Below are 21,398 nucleotides of genomic sequence, written 5' to 3' on the forward strand. Positions count from 1 at the left end.
TAAACATATGAATATATGCTCACCATCTTTACTAGTCAGGAAAGTGCATATTTAAATCTCAAGAGATAACACTACACACCCATCAGGATGATTAAGATAATTAAAAATCCTAAGTTTGGAAAGGACACGAAGCAATCAGATTGTTCATACTTTGCAAGTGTGAGAGTGAGTTGGTTCAACCCAATTAATGCTAGCAGTATACTGTCTGTTTTTGAGTCCTGGCTTTTTCACTAGTTTTATGACATGAAGCAAGTTATTAACATTTTGTCCCTATGCATTCCATTTGGAAAATGGAATTAAGTGAATTAATTCATGAAAATTTCTTAGAACTGTGCCTAAATATAGTAAGTTCTCAGTCGATATCATCTAATATTCCTACTATTGTAAGCATTATGTTGAACCAGAAAGTGAATTTTAACCCTTTATTAAAAGAGAACTTTGCATTTATTAAATAAAATTTATAGAAACAATATAAAATGAAAAGGAAAAAATTTTTAAATCTCTAAAACAGTTATATAGGAACCATTATTAATGTATAAATAGAACCACTATTAAAGTTTACCTCTTGATTTTTAAATGTATATTTTGGCATTTTTGTAATTAAACTTGGCATATCATGTGACACCCTATTTTTACATTTAAACTGATATCATTAAGTGCTTATGTATTTCTATATACTATGTAACATCACTATTAATGGCTGCATAATATCTCATTAGTTGAAGATATTATAATTCAGTTGAAACAGTGTTTATATTTAGCATGTTTGCAATTCCTTATTTTGATCTCATAAGTAACACCTTAGTGAACATCTTTATGAGGAGTGGCTTCCCCAAGTTACTCTCTAATCTATACTGGAAAGTATCATTTTTTCCCAAAATGTACTTATTTGGTTGTTCAAATGAGTCAGATTTCACAGTTGTTTAGTTCTTTCTGTACTATAAACACATCTCCGAATCAGGAACACAGTGCTTGAAATGAATCCTAAAGCCAAAAGTTAGTTTTACAATAAACTATTAATTATTTAAACATTTAAAAAACTAATTTGGTGGGATTATTTTATCTTACTTTTAAACAGACATAATATTATCAGAATATACAGTAAATACAGTGTTCATTGGCAGGAAGTGATATAAAACAAAGAATATGTTCAGCCTTGTGCTTCTTTTGGACCAATTGTGGTGTGTTCTTCCTGGAATACTTTCTCTTATTATAATACCCTATATTACCTTAAATTAACCTTTAAGAATGCCAGCAAGACAAATGATAAAACTTGTTAGCTCAGAGAAAGGAAAACAAAACTATTGAGAAAATGTAAATTTTAAGCATAGTCTTTAGATCTGATTCAAATGGTTCCAGTTCTACCTCTCTCTCTTCTTTACTGTAACTCTGTAAACTTGGCCAAGTGATGGTGTTGCTGAAGCAGCAATCTATGTATCTCTAGGTATAACACCCTCAGAGAACCATATGTCTACATTAACTTTTCCTCTTCTTCCGATCTTGCTTGCTCTTCCACTATTATAAGAATTCTACTAAATTATGCATTGTAGATATGGTAAGTCTTAAATAGCATAGAGTATGTTAAATCTTTCCTTCGAGCATGTGTTTACTCCTCAGTGATGTCAGGGGCCTGTTAGGGAGTGGAAGTATAGCATGCGTTTCTTTCTCACGGTCCAAGGATTATGGCCTCTTCCTGTCTTATCTTTCACTTACCCCTACCGAGCAACAGTTAATAATGACAACTTCAGTACCAAACATCAGCTAATTAAAAGAGGGAGGGGGATATTCGAATTCTCTGTAATTCTGAAAGTTGGATATTGAATTCTCAGTAACCTTATTTCCTGAACTAGTTAGAGAGCTCCCAGAAGTGAGGAGAGCCTGGTGGAGAGGTGTGAACAGTTGGCTAAGGTTGTGACTTGCTGCACTGAGCTTCAGGTTTTATTTAACATCCATTTCAGCTGCTTCACCCTTCTTTTCCATTTACCTCTTTAACCTTAACCACAGTAACTGAAGTCATCTATTTTCTTGAAAATTCTTTATGTATGGTACCATGGGTTTGTGCCTATGCAATTTTCTTTTTTGTCTAAAGAGTGGGAAAGAGCACATTGTCAGTGCTCAATAATGTTTCATCAATGTCATTACTTAATATTCATTTAATTAATATTCATTATAGATCAATTCATAATTGTCATCAGAGTAATGATAGGCAAGAAGGAATCTCATTTTTTCCCCATATTTTGAAACTCTTAACTCAGGCTCAATTTCATGGTATTATACATAAAGGATACCTGCTTTTTATTTATTTTTTTAAGTATGTAGAATTAAATAAGAATGTTCTTCTATTTCTTTGCCTATGATTTTCTGCTTCAAAAATCCAATGAAGGATATATTCAGCACTAGAGAGCAATAATGTTTATAAAATATGTGTAGATCCATTTTGGTTGGGCATAGTCTTCCATGTACATATACTTTAAAGGCACATAGTGAAAGAAATCTGAAAACGCCGCAGCATCACTAAGTGATGATTCCATCATCTGCATTGTGAGATGAACCATTTATCTGTTACATTGTCTTAATTAGATTGGTTTTATTGGTTTATAACCCATCTTTATGCTAACCTAGGCTATATTATATGGAATATGTATACCCATAAGCAGGGTCTAATATAAAAGAAAAAGTTCATATATCATGGTTAATGATAATTTTTACCTAATGAATATGGTAGAATTCTATTTTTAGGACTCTAAGTAGAAGTTTTAGTTTATTTTTTAATAGGGCTAAAAAAATATTCCTACAAGTTTCTGTGATATTTTATGCTTAAAATGTTGCTGTATCCAGAGCAAGTTATAATAATTTTTTAAGGAAACAAATATGTACTTTCTTGGTTTTGTCATGATTTACAGAAGGTCAAAAACAAAAGGCTAACATGACATAAACTGGAAGTTCAGCTAAGTGAAAATCTGATAGAGATCTAAAACATGTAGACACAAATAAGCATTATCTGAAGAAGGATTAAAAATATTCAAAATTTAAAATCTATGGAATAGACTCAAACAAAATAAAGAATATCATATATGTGTCTGATTCAAAAGTGAGGATGCAAGATTATCTATTAGTGAGTTATTCTACAACTTATTACCAACAATTTTCAAGGCAGCTTATGTGAATATACAATAAGCAGCAATATAAAACATAATAAGTTTGTGCCAAAATTAAGTTAGACTTAGAAATTCATATCACAGTATCCTAAAAAGTTGACAGAGGTGCTTTGCAAATTTGTCCCTGAGTTTCTTAGTAGCCTTTGGAAAAGGGGGGAAATATTGGCTTGACAATTGTTTTAAGTTGTGAAGACTCATTCACTTAGAGGAACACTTTTTTCTTGTTACTGTTATTACTAAGACCCAAGATTAATTTTTTCCATGTGAAATTGTATTGGTACGGGACTACTCTTAAATAATATTGCTATAATTGGTATAGTATTTGTTCCCTTTGGTTTTGCTTTTTTATAACAACTGTCATGCAGACTGATGGCTTATGCCCAAAGTGCATTTTAGTGTAAATAAGTACCTATTACCAAAATGAAATAGTAATAATTCTGCAACAAGAAAACAAAGAAACATGCATAGCAGTTAAAAGTTAGAAGGATGTCATACATGAAGATTCATTGCAGCAAGCAGATGAAAATGTTAATAAATTTACATGACCAAGAATACTAAAGAAAACATCTCTTTCACAGTATACTGATTTGAAAGGGATATCTAGAAGGTTAAGAAAATATGTAGAGAAAAAAGTAAAGCCTTATCAGAAACTAAAATGTATCAGTATCTGCATAAGGAAAAATCAGCATTGAGAACAACTGAATCAGTATTTGGAGGAGAAGGTTAAGAAAATCTCCTATAGTGCAAAGGAGAATGACAACAAGGTGGAAAGAGACCTTGCTACCCCTAAACAAAAAATTAAAAGTATTCTCTTAAGTCTAAGTATATTGAAGAAAATCGAGTTGAACTAAAAAGGACCCACATTTCTTCACATTCACTCATCTACTTAATTCAGTTTCCGTGTAATGTTTTTTGCTTGACAAAATGATTCCAAAGTTTGCCTGGAAGAATAAATGTGCACAAACGTAAATTCTGAGAAAGAAGAGTAGTAAGAAAAGACCTGTTTTAACAAATCTTAAGAATATGTTTACTAAAGCTACAGTGATCAAAATGACGTAATAGTGGCTCTAGGAGATACAAAGAACTGGTAGAAAGTCTAAAACATATTGAACTCTATGTAATGGTATGGTATATGATGAAGGTCGCATATCAAATCTGGTAGGGGCTAGTGGAGATTAGGGGTGTTGAGATTACTGTATAACCATATGGGAAACTAGATTAAGATAAATTCTGCTTTATACCTATTCCAAAATAAATCAAACATGGATTGAAGATTTAATTTTTGCCTTTAGAAGGCCTTTTTATCTTTTTTCCTAAAAAAGAGAAATAAAAGGTTGACAGCCTTGGTCAATCAAAAATTTCTTTAGAAAGTGGTAAAGACCAAAATTTACAAATCAAGATAAACATAAGCATTATAACAAAAAAGCCCTGTTTTGTAATATTAATGCAAATAACTAAAAAATAGTTTTAAAACTTAAAGCTTAAAAATATTCAAGACTATCAAACTGAAAAATGAAATAAACTTTTTCCGTCCATTTTGGCAAAGATTTTTAAAATGGTAATACTCAGTGTTGGCAAGGATGTACAAAACTGGCTATTCTCATTAAACATTGGTAAGACCAAATGGCCCCAAACTGTCATAAAAACTCCCAGGTATACCTTTGTGTTGATATTTCTGCTTATACCCCCCAAAGAAAGATTGGGGTTAGTGCAGGGCAAATATCCAGATCTGGTTTCATTACAGTAGAAATAAATGCTTTATATCATTCACATCTTCTAAGTTTTAAATTTTGAGTTCAGTAAAAATGAGTCCCTTCACCACTAGACATTTAAGAATAAATTCTACCTTACAAAGGTAACCTTTGTGGTTTTAATGATTCCATATGAAATGGTGGTGCTCATGAAGTATTTAGATACATGCTTTCCTCTGTTTTACTATTAAATATAACTTGTCTATTCTCAAATTTCACTTGAAACCTGAGCCAGAATTGATATATATATAACTTTTTGTCCATACAGCAGTTTCATGCATAGTGCAGTGATTTTTGACTCAATCCTGTGTTCATTCCTTAGTTCAACCTGTTCTCCCTTTATATGGAATAAGGATAGTTTAGTTCTGTGGGAGACCTCCATGCCCACTCCTTGCTATCCAGTCTAGATGATGAAATCTATCATTTTAAATTCTGTTCCTAATACTCATAGGAGCTTTTACCAATTCCTTCTCATTTGCCCAAGGAAACCCAAATTCTGGGGGAATACAGCTGATCACCTAGTGTTCTATTCCCTATGACGTTACTCCTATTTCATCCCAACCACCAATATTCTCAAATTATTTCATTTGGTTACCAGTTCTCCAACATCCTTGAGTCATCCAAGGCCTACATTCCTCCAATTTCTTTCATTTGAGCATTTTCTGCCCCTCTCTCTCCTAGAACTCCCCATTTTTCTCCCTTTATGGCATTAGTCACAATCTAATAATATACTGATCTGTGAGCTTCCGATTGAAAAAACTCAAACAAGGTATAGTCCAACATGCTCATATTAGGTAGCATTTGACAGCACTATAATTTGAGTCCAGTGCTTGAACTTCTCTGTTTATACCCTTAGTTGCTTGTCTGTTAAAGAACCCATACCAGAGGAAGAATTGTTCTTTCTCCTGTATAGTGTTATTTTCCATATTTGTGTAGGATGTGGTCTTTGCCTGCCTCTTAATGTAGCCATAAGTATATGCAGGTGTAAAGATACCTTCACTGTGTCAAATTTCTTCCTTCCTCTTCAACCCACATTATTCTAATTTCTGACTGTAAAATGAGTCTAAAACTATTCTGGCCATCCATCCTAAATCCAACGGCACTCTTTTTAGTTGGATTCCCAAGGAGTAGAACGTGAACCGGGGATTTAGTTACGTGTGATATATAAAGAGAGGAATGTTTCTTTATTAAAAAAAAGAAAATCTTTAAGGGAGGAGGAAGCAGAAGAGGAAAGAGGCAGGCTTTGAGCAAAGAAGTGGTCACAGAGAGAGTTTAAGCCTTGGCCTAAACCTTGGGGGCTCTGGCACAAAATCATACCATAGGATTTTTCTTAACTTAAAACAAGGGGCTGGCATTTTGTAACCCGTATCAGTCATTTATTAGCCGTGGCCTCCTGCAGGATAGGTGGTGCTGCCTGGAGAGCCTGCTGCAGTGAGCAAAGGCTAATTCTGCAGAAAATGGGACAGATGGGAGTTCTCAGCACTCGACACTCAGAGCAGCTGAGGGTAGATTCCCTGGCCAGGTAACTAAGGATCTGCTTTGGACTACCAGCAGCATCTACTAGACACCCTTTCCAAGAATGATCTTTTTTGAATCCCCTGCAGCATTTGACAGTATTTGAAATGTCTGGTCTCATATGTCTGTCATCTAAGACATTTCTACTAGCTTTTCTTCTACCTCTTTGGCCACAATATCCATATTGCTAAATTCCTACTCCTATTTCTGTTCTTAAATACGTTTAGGTTTCCATTTTTTAACTATATTCTAATGTCATTATGCTCTGTATAAATTACCTTATCCAATTTCATGACTACAACTACCACCTTTGAATATATCTAAGCTTGTTCTCCCTTACACCCTCCAGATCCGAATACTCAGCATCACGTTGTAAATTTCCTCTTGGGTATCCAACAGAGATCTGAAAGCCAACATACCAGGAACTGTACTGAACCTGTTTCTTGTTGAACTGTTTCCTGTGCTCATGGAATAGCACCACTGTCATTCCTGTCACTCACACTAAAATGGGGTATCTCTTTATCTCTAGCACCTAATTCAACTTGACATGTAGTAGGTGCTCAACAAATATTTCCTGAGTTCATGAATAACATTTAGTCAGCTCTTTTACTCCCAACAGTCATCACTCTTTTTCCTGAGTCAAGAAGAAAATACATCAGACAGTGATATAAATATTAAATACAAATCAAAATGAATATGCAACAGGGAAGCTTATTTTTTTTAAATCATTGATAACCCATGATAATTGAATTTTATTGTTATAGGCTAATAAAATTGAGTTTAAAGTGTATAATGATGAGATAATATTAATGAATGTCAAATTAGCATTGTGTTTAGTTTCTGGAGTAGCATTTGAAGTATTTTATACTTATTACTAAATTTTGAAAAGCTTGTGATTGTTATGTTGTTGCAGTAATATAAAGTATCCAATAGATGGTACTGTAAAATGCCTAATATTTAAAATAAAGTGATATTGCAGGTAGAGAGTTTAAATGAACAGTTCAAAATTCTGGGGAGAATTAAGACATTTTCCTCTGGATATTAAATTATATTTAAAATCAGATTTTTAAAAATATAGCTTAAATAATACAGTAGTCCATGTGAAATATTATAAATATTCTCTTAATTCTCAGAAAACGAAAATTGATGTTTACTACAAGATGCAATTTTAAAACTGTTTGTATTATATTAGAAATTTTTTTGTTCGTCTTGTAGTGATTACCATTAGTAAATGTGGTGTTTTACTTAATGTTACTCAAATCACAGCATTTTTAGCAAGCAACTATAGTTGCATGTCTTTGTTACTGAAGTTCTAAAAAAACTTTTCATGTTCAAAATAAATCAAACCTGTCTGCAATAATCTCCCTTCTTGCTTAGCAAGAGTGAGTTCATTATTTCTTTCAGTTTTTGGTCTTGCCTAAGACCAATCTAATATCTGAATGAAACATTATACCATTTTGTAAATATAACATACATTCAGAACGTTTAAGAATATACAATTTTTTGGAGTTAAAATTTCTTAAGAAAACAAGCAAGAATTAGCAATAATTGACAGATTGGTTGGAGTTTGCTTCTAAAGCATATATTAAAAAGAGCAATTTGTAGATGGCTTAATTTATCTTAGAGCTCATTCAAAATTTCCAGTGCATATTTATTTATAAGTATGAATACCAAGTTTTGATTACCAGAATAAAGTTCTATAAAACCTACTTCTAAAGCTAAAGATGTCTGAAGAATTATGCAACAACATAGAAGGTTTGAAATTCTCTGTATATCTTACTATACAGAGATGCTACATAGCTTTAAAATTTTTTGCTACTGTTTATGATATTGCTCTTGAATAATGCTGAGTATTCCTTTGTATTATGGTTATTTATTAATTTATTCAATAAAATGTTATTGCATATGACAACATGACAGATTTAAAGAAACCAAGATAAATAGCTTTTAGGAAGAATGATTTTATGTGAATCAGCAGCTTCCCATGGGACATGGATCATATGTCCTATGGCTTCCTTATGCATCTACTATTTTTTCCATGTTTTGTGTAATTGGAATGTGTGGTATGATACCATGCATACTGTTAAAAAGAATATATTCTTAGGTGCATAGGAATCTTCTGCTTAAAGAAAATATGGGATTGAAATAACTTGATCTAGCCTGAGTAATTGAGGCTATTTTCTCAATTAAAAAAAAAAAAAAAGTAGTTAGTGCTTTGGTAAGTCTAGACTTTCCCAACCATCATGTCCTAAGCCAGATCAGAATAAATAGGTCAGACTTGTAATAAAAAGGTATGAGATGAACAGCTAATTACCTGAATACTTCAAGTAAAAATGACTTTGTCCACCAAATATGTTCCATTTGATGGTAACAAATTTGTAGATTCATCAGGGAGTGGTGGGGCCTTTGGAATTTTACCCAAATTCTTTAAGATGTTTGTATTCATTGTGTGTTATGTTCTCTTCAAAAACAATGGCACACACTGACTCATTTACTCAGATTTCCTCGCATACTGGATATATGTAACATTACATGGCAAAGTTCCTACTTGAGCTAAATGGGTTTAAATATAAACTGTGCATGCAGATCTCAAGTGATAGTCTCTTAATAGATATCAGATACTCTTTATCGCTGCCCTCTTTTATTTCAGTAACATTTTAATTAATTCACACTGATTGAATAAATGTACATTGAGACTTGTTTCCTAATGAGGGCGCATTTAGAGGAAAGGTTTTGCATCATTCTGATATCCTGTGGGTAATTATATTCTAATTATATGGTCGGGGGAAAAGAGTCTATAACTCAGTACTGATATTGTTCGTTGGACCCAATTAATTACATGCACATAATGAAAGTTCATGATAAGGTTGACTGGCAGTCAGTGTAAAATTTTAACTCAATTGAATCTAAGCCTAATGTGAGTACAGAATTGGACTTTAACCTGGTTAGAAAATGCTTTGGTGTGAGATCAGTGGATATTTAGAGGGGCGAAGGATGAGAACAAATCTCATTATAACTTATTAGTTTTTAAATTCAAGGTCTTTTCCAAGATTGATGAAAATGAAAACTTAGCAGCATAATACTTTAATTCTAAATATTATTTTTAATATTCTTTCATTACCTTCAGTGATTTTTCTGTATTTTAGAAAGCAGTGGTAGACTAACGATACAATGGTACATTTCTAGAACAGGTTCGTATATTTGTTGAGAGAAAAAATAGGCATAGCAGGGAGTATTATTAATTCATTTTATGAATGTAAATTCAGTAGGTACTAATCTATCCTATTAGGGTGCTTTTTTATTTCAAACCACCCACTGCATTTGGACTCCTGTGCCCAAAATTCACAAACAATTATATATACACACACATACCCATAAATAGGTAACTCTTAATTATCTATTTGTAAAGTAAGAGTTCCAAAGAATAATCTGAAAAAATAATAAGACATGTATGTTTCATTTTGAAATGCATTTTGGAATTATTTGAATCTGATATTTAAGAATTTTGCAATACTTCAAACACAAAACTAAAGCCATGGTCTAAATATTGACTCCCATCCTTCCTTTACTCCTTGTTTCCTTTGCTCAGATTTTGGAAGAGACGGTCTCTAAGATTAAGGAGACTGTCTTCTTCCAACCCTCTTCTCTTCTAAGCCTCTCCGCTCCCCCTCTCCTTTTGGTTCATTGCTTTCTGGCTTTGATCTCTTCTCCCCACCCCCTCCCTTTCCTTCCTTCTGTCTCTTCTAATAGCCCTCACATAGATGCTTTCATTAAAAGATAAATCTGCTGGGTCCCTCCTTATTAGCAACAAAAATATTTTCAGATGAAGAAAGTGCAGTCAGTCCTTTCTTGCTGAGCCCTAAGCAGGCAGTGGAAATATTTGGGTTCTACAGTTAAAAAAACAATTACCATTTATTGAGAACTTATTTGCTAGACATCCTTTTAATTCTAAAGGTAGGTATAATTATGATACTCCCTCTACATTTGAAGAGAGTAAAAAGCTTAGAGAGATTAAGAAATTTACCTAGAGTCACACAACCTGCAAGTGTCAGAAGCAATACCTGCCTTACCCTGAATCCCATGTTTTAAACTTATCTTTTATGTTCGTGCTGCCGCCCCCCCCAAAATTGGTGAGGTATGAAATAAATTTAGGGGATCTAGACCTTCAAAAAAGGAATGGGAAGAAAAATAATGAAGTAAAGTAGAGGAGAATAGAAATGAAGAAAGAGAATAATAGATCAGAGAGTGGCGCACACTGCGTAAGTGGTCTTTGTGAAATTATTTTACAAGTGTGTAAATATACAAATATTTATTGTGGATCACAGCCAGAAAGAAATTGAAGAACACTTCCGTAACCGTATTGGCTTCTGATAATTTTACGAGACCTAACCAAGTAGGATAACATTTCTAATGGCTTTATTTCACTAGATAATCAAGTAGGCAAGACAATAACGTTATTGTTGCTGATTGCTTTTATATGTAGAAATCTGTGTTTGAAATGATTTTAATATCGATATTAAACATATTTTTAACATTTTTATTGAAAACATTTGGCACCACTTAAGTCTCCAAATGTCCACTGTACTTTCCCTGACGGTTCAATGTGCTTTCTTTCTGGACAGAGGCGTGAATGTTGAGGGAGCTATTAAGGAGGGAGCCTCACACGCCCTTTTCTCTTCAGTATCTCCTGAACAAAACTCTGCAAATATGCATAAACAATCACATTAACAAGAGGAAGAATAGAACATTTTTGTGAGCAGTTATAAGAGTAGCAAAATCATCTCAGTTAAAAATGTTTTTTATCTTTAAATTTATGTTGGTGCAAGCTTCAAAACTTGGCTCCAGTGAGAAGTGGTTAGGCAAAGGACGCTGGATAAGATTACAATATGTGTATTTTCTAAAACAAATTTTTATTGAAGTATAGTTGATTTACAATGCTGTTTTAGTTTCTGGTGTATAGCAACGTGATTCAGTTATATATATATATATATTCAGTTATATATATTCATTATGTATAATGAATATATATATTCAATATATGTATTCTTTTTCATATGCTTTTCCCTTATGGTTTATTGCAGGATTTTGTTTTTAAGTCCTAAAATAGCATTTATATTTTTTAATTTTTTTCCATTTTATTATTTTTTTTAACATCTTTATTGTAGTATAATTGCTTTACAATGTTGTGTTAGTTTCTGTTGTATAATGAAGTGAATCAGCTATACGTACACATATATCCCCATATCTCCTCCCTATCCCACCCCTCTAGGTGGTCACAGAGCACCGAGCTGATCTCCCTGTGCTATGCAGGTGCTTCCCACTAGCTATCTATTTTACATTTGGTAGTGTATATATGTCCATGCCACTCTCTCGCTTCATCCCAGCTTACCCTTCCCCCTCCCCGTGTCCTCAAGTCCATTCTCTACATCTGCGTCTTTCTTCCTGTCCTGCCCCTAGGTTCTTCAGAACCATTTTCTTTTTTTTTTTAGATTCCATATATATGTGTTAGCATACGGTATTTGTTTTTCTCTTTCTGACTTACTTCACTCTGTATGACAGACTCTAGGTCCATCCACCTCCCTACAAATAACTCAATTTCGTTTCTTTTTATGGCTGAGTAATATTCCATTGTATATATGTGCCACATCTTCTTTATCCATTCATCTGTTGATGGACACTTAGGTTGCTTCCATGTCCTGGCTATTGTAAATAGAGCTGCAATGAACATTGTGATACATGTCTCTTATTGAATTATGGTTTTCTTAGGGTCTATGCCCAGTAGTGGGATTGCTGGGTCGTATGGTAGTTCTATTTTTAGTTTTTTAAGGAACCTTCATACTGTTCTCCATAGTGGCTGTATCAATTTACATTCCCACCAACAGTGCAAGAGGGTTCCCTTTTCTCCACACCCTCTCCAGCATTTATTGTTTGTAGATTTTTTGATGATGGCCATTCTGACCAGTGTGAGGTGATAACCTCATTGTAGTTTCGATTTGCATTTCTCTAATGATTAGAGATGTTGAGCATCCTTTCATGTGTTTGTTGGCAATCTATTGCAGGATATTGAATATAGCTCCCTGTGCTGTACAATAGGATCTTGCTTTTTATCTGTTCTATATATAATAGTTTGCATCTGCTAGTCCCAAACTCCCAATCCAACCCTCCCCGCACATATTTATTAGATATGTCAAGGACCAGTTGAAAAGAAAAACAATTTATGTTTCTTCTAATTGATACACTTGTCATACACTGAAATAACCTTTGATTAAAGATGTTAATAAATGCAATAATAGTATAAAAATCACTTCTGATCCATTTCCTTTTAAAATTTGTATTGTGTTCAGATGTGTGAGTGTACATACTTAAGGACGTGCAAAATCATAAAAGGTTAAAGAAATTATGAAGCTTCAATGTAAAAATAAAATTCATGGAACCCAAATATGTATTTAGTTTCTATACCTAGAGATGTCCTGGATACATTTTATTATCACGTGTGAGGAAGAAACAGCTTCCCCTCTTAGACTGAGGCAGTGCACCATTTTAGGAAGACAGTTGTTCTTTTTCCAAACCTGCTTTTCTGTCTCTCACTTTTTTTAATGCCAGGGATATCCAGTTATATAAGGAAAAGAAGCTACTTTAAATAGTTTTATTTGACCAGTTTATGTTTATCATGACACTGGAAGTTATTGTATTCAGCTACTCCATACTGATATCCAAACCTGTCAGAACAGGTAATACTTTGTGGTTTCTAAATATTTGGAGTATTCATCAACATTTAAACTAATTTTATTTCCAGCTTGCTTAAAAAATGAGACATGGCTAAAAAGAAACTTTTTTTAAAAAGTTCTTGTTGAACCCTGCTGTTCTTTTAATAAATGAAGCCTGCAAAAGGAAGCAATAGATTTGGATTCTGCCACTAACTTAGTTTTCTTGGCTAGTCATCTAAACTTTCTGATTCTCAGTTTTCCAATCTGGAAAATGGGATTTCTTGTTTTACTGGGAGGATTAAATGAGACCATAAACATGAAAGCAATTTTTTAAAAATATGAACATCTTTATATAGGTAGAAGTTATAATTCTGTTAATTTTTCTTGAAATAACTGATGACCCTTTTAATGTGAGTACTATACTCTTATTATAGTTAAACTAAGTCAAACCTCTAATAATCTCTCCATCAAAGATTTTTTTCTTTGTCCTATGACAATTTGAATTAAATTGTCAATTTAAAATGATTACATGTTAGGAAATATGAAGACAAGAGATATCTCAATACTTAAGAATAATAGGACTTTTAAAAATTCTTGATATTAGGTTAAACTTAATAAGTGCCCTGAAGGCAAATGCATCTTTTAAACTAATTATCTGTACTGTGTATTCTATTTAATATTAAAATGATACTGATTAAATAAAATCAATCACATTCCTCTGTAGTCACACCTCACATTTGATTAAATAAAAAAAATACACACTTCCTGTATTAATTCTGATTAAAAATACATTACATTTAGAATTACACACTCGTGATAATTTTCAAAAAACTGAAACATTTACTCTGTTCATCCTGGATATTTAAAAATTATACACGGAAGAATAAAAAAGAAGTATGTAATTTCTGAATTTGTTTTCTGTCAACCTGCTTCTTTTTCTTTTGCCCAGATGCCGTGGTTTTCGTATTGTAACTCAGGGTTACGCTACTTAAGAGCAGGTTAATTTAATGTATACTCTTTGCCTACATATGTTGATTGAAAGTGAGCTCATATATATGTTCTTCTCATCCCCCTTATTCTTGGAATGAATTTCTCGTGTTGCTCTCAGACGGCTGAGGATTACTGGAGAAATTCTCAGAGCTGGTGGCTTTCTCTCTTACATATTTATTACTTCTAGTTCCAGCTGAGCCCTTAATTTCGCTTGATCCTGTTACTCATCAGCTGCTTTCCCATTCTCAGAGAAGTAGTGACAAAATCGCTACTATTTTCTTACTTTCTTCATCTTGCTACCTCTCTGCCAATTTCGCGCTCTCTCCATAGATAACTCATATCACCACCGCTCTGAGAAAAACGAAGCCTGCAAACATGAATATCTGTAAATTACAGATTCTCTATGCAAGTGGTAGCAAAATGGCAGCCAGGCTTCAATTTCATCCCATCGTGTTTCTGTGGGGGATGCCTTACAGTGGGATTTTTATTATCCAACTTGGCACAGTCTTTGCCTTTCGTGGCATTGGGCCCATTTGTATTACCGTCTTGGCCCCTGTACATTTTTGCATTTGAAACCCCTGTGAATACAAACTCAGAACTCTTTTTCCATCATTAGACACTCCCTCAAAATGAACAGATTTGGAAAAGGCTGATACCTGACTATATGAACTTCTGCCTCATCTGAAACATTATTTTTTTAAGGAACCCCTTTTATCGTTTATCTTGAAATGGTCCCTCTCTGTGTCTCTCTGCTTCTTTTTCCCAGCAACCTAGATGCTTACCTATATTTCTTTATAAGATGTTCTGGAAAAACCCAAACAAAGTTTTTGGCCAGCCCAATACGCACACACACACACACACACACACACATATATTTTATTTCATTGTAGAAACATTTTTGCACTCTTTTAGGAATAAGTGGATGTATAAAAAAGTTAGAAAGGGAGATCAGTTTTTCTCCCAAATTTCATTACAAAAATTCTCAAACAAAATACAGTGAATACAGTATATCCCAAACTTATATGAAGTAATTATTATTTTTCAATCATTCTTTATGTATATGTATATATATATGACTATGTATGCATATATATACATTTTTACAATATACACATAATATATAATTTATTGTTGGACCTTTTGAAAGTAAATTGCAGGTAGTATGACACAGCATCAGCAGGCACATTCTAAGATAAGAACAATTTTCTATACATTTACAATACTATTATCACACCTGAAAATGTTAACTGTTCCATAATATCAGTAGTTATTCTTTCTATATTCATATGCCCATAATTAGCTCAAAAATATCCTTTATTGATTTATTTTATTTTATTTTTTTGGTGGTAGTGGTGGGGTGGACAGGAGCTATTTGAAATTCTTGCACCACGATTGGTTGTTAGTCTGAATCATTTGGTAACTATAGTCTTTTCACTTGGCTTTCTATTGACTTGCTCTGTACAGACATACGCACAGTGAGCACTGATGCTTCCCAAGGTAGAAGGCATCTGAGACTCATGCCCTAGAAACTGCCTGATGGGCATCTTAGTTTGATTGCATGAGAGTCCCTGGTCAATGGCATAGGATAGGATAAGGCACTTAATCTGGATTTGAGGAGATCAAATATTTGTGTATTATGATAAAGATGGAAGGGCTACATTCATGTCTTTAAATGTTTATTTAGGTCTAAGCTTCAACCAAGAAATAAGAAAGAAAGAAGGCTGACCAGCTTTGCGCTGGTCCTGACTGAAGCAAACGCAGACATCTTCCCCACCACCCTTTGCCCCAGGTGTTATATAGACTGGCTTGGACTCAGAAGTCGAGAATATTACTGACATCAGAAACTTTTAATGAAAGTTCTACCAAACCTGTTGTCAATGCATCTGAGAAACAACAGCAATGTCCCTCATAGGCTTCTCCTGTTAATGGGATAGTTGACTCGAGTTCATCCTCCCAGACTTCATGATTTTTTTTACTAAAAATCTGTTGCTGCAGTATTTTTTACTTATATTATGGAAATATATTCTAAATAGAGTTGTATTCCTGGACACTTTAATTTTCTCTAGGGTCTGTTCCACTTTTGGGTAGATTGGATCCTTTTACTCCATCTCTGTACAAGAAACCATGAAGCCTCACACGGAGCTATTTATTCTTTTGGGTTTTGTTCCCTTCCTGGAGTTCTACTGGGTAAGGGAGTAAACTAATACCTGTGCCCTCAGATCTTTCATTCTCATTTTGGGAGTCTCACACACATAGCTTGGTCCAGGAGAGGAAACTCAAATATACTGACTGCTCTCTTCTTTCTAGAGACACACAATGTCTAAGGACTAGCTTCCCCTCCACCTTTCCTACTCCCCGCAACCAAGGAAAATCTTTATCTAGTATTGAGTGTGATTTATCACCCATTCTTCCAAATTTGTGTTTTATGTTATGAAGTCCCACAGGACACAGGCTTTTGGAATTTGGTAACCTTTTTCTCTGCTTCTTGCCAGAAAAAAACTTTCCTAATGTGACTTAGAAAAGGAAGGGTGGTGGGTAATTGAAGACATGCTGTCATGAAGACTGGTTTTAGTGTATTTAACCTAATCTTTTAATAATTACTCTCAAGTAAAATTTTGCTACTTATTTGATTATCTTTTTATTTTTTACTGCTATTAATGGAATATATATTTTTTATTTCCAGAATATCACAAAGTAAAATCAGCACCATAAGCTATGTCTACATCAAAAGACACTGAGTATTTGTAGAAAGGATTGAAAGTTGGACTAGAAAGTGAAATGGTGGGCTGTGTAAATGGGCAACTTAAAAAATTAGTAAGAATGGTTTATGAAGGATAATGGAACTTGGAGATGAGTTCTCTTTCCAAAATACGAATGTAATACATCAGTATTATTGTAGAGAGGTCTGTGAAGCTGGCCAAAGATTAGTCTACTTTAAGTATCTGAAATTGTATTTTGGATAAGTAATTCTACAGTCTAATCCCCTCTGCATTAGAGTGTTCCTTATTTCATGAAAAGATTTTGGTTTATTAATGAAAGTAAGCAGAAAAATTATGACAAGGAAATGTATTTGTAATGTATTCGTTTATTTCATACGTGTGTAGTGATATAAGAACCTTCACTGATACTTGTTTTCAGTTTGACTTTTTTTTTTTCAGCTTTAATATGAACTTCTCTTTTCTCAGCAGACTCTGCCCACTTCAGGAGTTTCAGTCCCTGAGGTGCGTAAGCAAAGGTTTTCACACTTGCAATTATAGGTCATTTATACATCTCGTATTGTTATAAAGAACATTTTGGGCTGTATCAGTGACATACTAATATTAATTTGTATACTTTATTTTTTCTCATATTTTGGTATTTGGAATTGGGATCTTTGTATTTTCATGATGGGATAGACTTGCAGCCTTTATAATCAACATTTGTGACAAGCATTAGGGAAACAAGAAGTTAAATGGCACAAAGTATGCAGGAAAAAATAAAGGTTACTTTGCAGAGTTTTGACCAGTGTATAAGAATAGCATTATTCCTATTTGTCACATTTAAACCTTGCAGAAAACCCAAACAGTTCACTCCTCTAAGCCATTAAAATGTAGCTTTCCATGATAGTAAATTGAGAAACTCTAGCTCACTTTGAAGTCCTCATCACTTTTAAAAGAGTACATCTACATTAATCACTTAGCATATGACATTGCATAGAAAGTCATTGGAATATATAAAATAAAAAAAATAAAATATAGTCACAAAGTAAATGACTTTGATTTTGAAAATAAATGTAGGCATTGCCGCAACATTTATTTTCAGTAAAGTGTTAACTTTACCTTTTAATTAATGAAGCAAAACCTCCACATTGTTCTGTGACAATATCCCATACAATTGCTGTTATCTCTAAAGGATATCCTCAGATGGTATTGTTTCGCTTAAAGTTATAATTTGAATCTGCTTGCTTAGAAAATATTACTCATAATATCTGAATACTATATGAGTATGATTTATTTAGAGGATAACATAATTGCACAAAAATGTAATAACCTCTCTCCCTTCCCCCGAAAACATTTCCTAATCAGTGTAGACTGCCTCATTAAAATTTTTTAAAATTTCATTTTGTAACCATGGATATACTTACAAATATACTAGGAGCTATGCTTGAAATATAATGTTTCTACTCTAAGAGAGATATTAAACTGTTTTTATATTCTTTAAGTCAGTTGATACCATTATTATCATAATTATTATAAAGTAGACATGTTAAATTACACACTCAGGTGACAAAGGTATTAGGAAAGTTTATTATTTAGGCTATTTATTTAAGTGTCAGAGGATTAACTTTATATGTTAAGACCCTTGAGTTTATTTTTGCCCCTATCATAGCTCATCAAATGATTAACTGAGAGATTTAAAGTTTTCTCTTTAGACTTGTTAATCTCAAAATGTCTCCCATATTTAGTTAAATAATTTGTATTATTATAGATTGAATAAATAGAAAACTGCTGTTTTCAAAACATGCTTTTTTTATTTGTCAAAAAAACCTTTTTTTTGTCTGCTATAAAGTTTTTAAAAGTCTTCCTATACTGTTTTTTGTTTGTTTGTTTTGTTTTGTTTTGGCAAACTGTATTGGTTTACATTAACTTAAACTTTCTACCATGTCCGAAATCATTATATAAGCTTTTTTCAACTATGTTGTTCCAAAAATTTCTTTAAGCACATGTATAGATATATACATGGGTGACTGTGTGAATACACACACACACACACACACACACACACACGCAAGAAGCCTTATATACCACCATCAAGAACAATTGCTTTTTGGTTAATTGAAAATGTGGTTAAAGTGTATGTGGGGGAACTTATAGAAAAATGTGTATATACCTTAAACATTTTACTTAAAATATGTAAATGTATATTAATTGGCTAAACTCTTCACATAGGATCAAGGGCTTTTCTATGTGGATACATCTATTATTTGGAAATGGCTATACCCTTTCTTGCATATAACACAGCCTTAACACCCGTGATAAGTTTCAATTATCAATTGTTTTAAAGTATAACAAAAGCATTCCTTATTTTGTGAAAAGATATTTGTTTATTAATGAAAGTAATTGCTTTCAATTACTTTCAATTGTTTTAAAGTATAAGAAAAACTCACAGGCATCTGCAAAGCAATTTGAATGTAAAAAAAATATCTCTCAGTTTCTGTTATTAATTCTCAAATCTTTCAGTCATGTGTCATGTGTCCAGCCCAACTTGACTGCTCTTCCTACACACACACACACACACACACACACACACACACATCTTGTTTTATTGTGCCTTTCCAAAGGATGCAAGTAATTTTTCATGGAAACAGCTTATTTTACATTTAAAACTCAGTAGTTTGAGTGCTAATTAAATTACACAGTACCAATAATAAAATAAATTCTACTTAGAACTTGCATAAACAGATTGGGGACTACATAGAAATCACTAGATTAAGCATTTAACTCAACTGGCAGAAAGAGATGATGAGTATGAATATACAAGAGGGATGCCTCTTGGCTTTTAAGCTTCGGCTTATTGTGGCCATCAATTATTATGGTTTACAAAGGGAATGGAGAGTGAGTAAGGTTGAGGTCCATACACTCACACATAATTTTATAGTGGCCCAACCATATGCTAGTAAACACAGCCCAAATAAATGATTTTGACATGGACCTTCCCATTCCTAAATTTCATTTCTTCCAATCAGGATTTCTTGAACAGAAATCTTGTAAGTGGTTCACACTCAGTATGAAATTATCCTAGGAGAGAATATGCACATCATGTGTGATGTATGAAAACCAGGGCTGTGGATCAAGATATAAATTATACCTTCAGGCTGAGTTGGTGAGTAGCACCTGCAAGTACTTTAAGACTAGGATTGACTCTGTCTAGTTTGTTGTCTTCTATCCTCCTACAAAAGACTCAGATTATCACAACAGTTATCCCAAGTTATGGTGACATAGTGGACAAACAAATAAAATACTATAAAGTAAATAAAGTACTTCTTCACAACACCTATCTTTACTATAATCCAAGCAGTGTACCTGTGTTAAACTTAATGATAAAATATAACAATTTCTTTTATATTTTAAAAATTACTGCCATTTCTTGAGTGCCTGATTTATTCTGGTACCTTCATCGACATTTTCTCAATTTGTCATCACATGAACCCTCCCATTTTATAGATTAATTAAATGATGGCTTAGAGATAGTAAATAACATGCCCAAGTCTTTACAGAGACAAAGCTAGAATTTGGCCTCCAAGCCCATATTTTTGTCTCTGCCCAAAGTAATTTTTGTTTTTGTTTTTGAATAAGTACTTATTTAACTGATTAAAAAGAAATGGAAATCTTTATATCATTTATTATAGTTATGTTTAAAACTCTATAAAAGTATTTCTAAAAATCAAGACTACTTTGCTACTCAGCCATGTTTCGCTGCAAGTTCTAAGGATTTCTAGTAGATTAAGAGCCTTTGCCATTTTTGAAATGAATTAATGTTTCTCAGCAGGAAAATGTTCAAATCCCATAATAAGGTTATGATAATTAAGGTGCAGCTGTCACTAAGTTGGTTTCTTGGAGCTCGTAACTTGTATAAGCCCAGATGAACATGGTAACACTCCTGCTTCAGGAAGATCTTTTATATTGTGAATATCCATGTGTTCCTCAGGTTAAAATTCTAGGGTTCCTGGGAAATTCTTGGGGCCTGGATCCAGTGGCTGAATGGGCTAAGTCTCCATTCGGGCAAGCGGTGCAGTAGCAGAAAAAGCAAGTTCCAGGGTTCCAGTAAAGGATGCTCTTGGCAGCCAAGCACCGCCTACCCCCACCCTTTGTGGCTTTGTACCAATAGAGGTGCTTTGCTGCTGCCCATCTCTCATGCTGAGATTGGACAAAAAGAAGAAAACCCTGTGCTTGAGGTAATCATCACTTGCTGCTTGTCGTTTGTGAGTGATCGATAACAGCAGGCTTAAGTATTGTGGTAGGCATCCCTTTTGTGAAAGCAGTTTTCAACAACTTACAAATACTCTACTTCTGAGAATCAGCATGATATAGAAAAAGACTTTTTTTAGAGCACATATTTAAAGTGACATCTTTTTATTTCATCTTTCTGTTTTCTGTGAATGGCCTTTCAGCTTTTCTTCTCTGTTCATTATGATGATTATTCTTTTGGAATTCTAATACAATATATTCCCCAGTTAAGATCTGTTGTGCTACTTGTAGAGTCTAAGGATAACAAAACATTGAATTCTGTATTCTAAA

The 21,398-nt window shown here is 33.4% G+C and overlaps 1 protein-coding gene across 2 annotated transcripts in view; it reads left to right on the plus strand.

Annotated features, from left to right (window-relative positions):
• The window catches only part of DGKB (diacylglycerol kinase beta), a 645,545-nt gene that overhangs the window by 178,989 nt on the left and 445,158 nt on the right, over positions 1 to 21,398 (plus strand). Inside the window, exon 13 of one of the 2 annotated variants that reach the window (XM_061197733.1) lies at positions 17,307 to 17,342. The exons of the other annotated variant lie outside the window; for it this stretch is intronic. Coding sequence (XP_061053716.1) covers positions 17,307 to 17,342 — 36 coding nt within the window. The remainder of the gene's footprint in view (positions 1 to 17,306; positions 17,343 to 21,398) is intronic. 2 annotated transcript variants of the gene reach the window in all.

This window comes from Eubalaena glacialis, chromosome 8 (assembly GCF_028564815.1).
Source record: "Eubalaena glacialis isolate mEubGla1 chromosome 8, mEubGla1.1.hap2.+ XY, whole genome shotgun sequence".
NCBI classification, from domain to species: Eukaryota; Metazoa; Chordata; class Mammalia; order Artiodactyla; family Balaenidae; genus Eubalaena; species Eubalaena glacialis.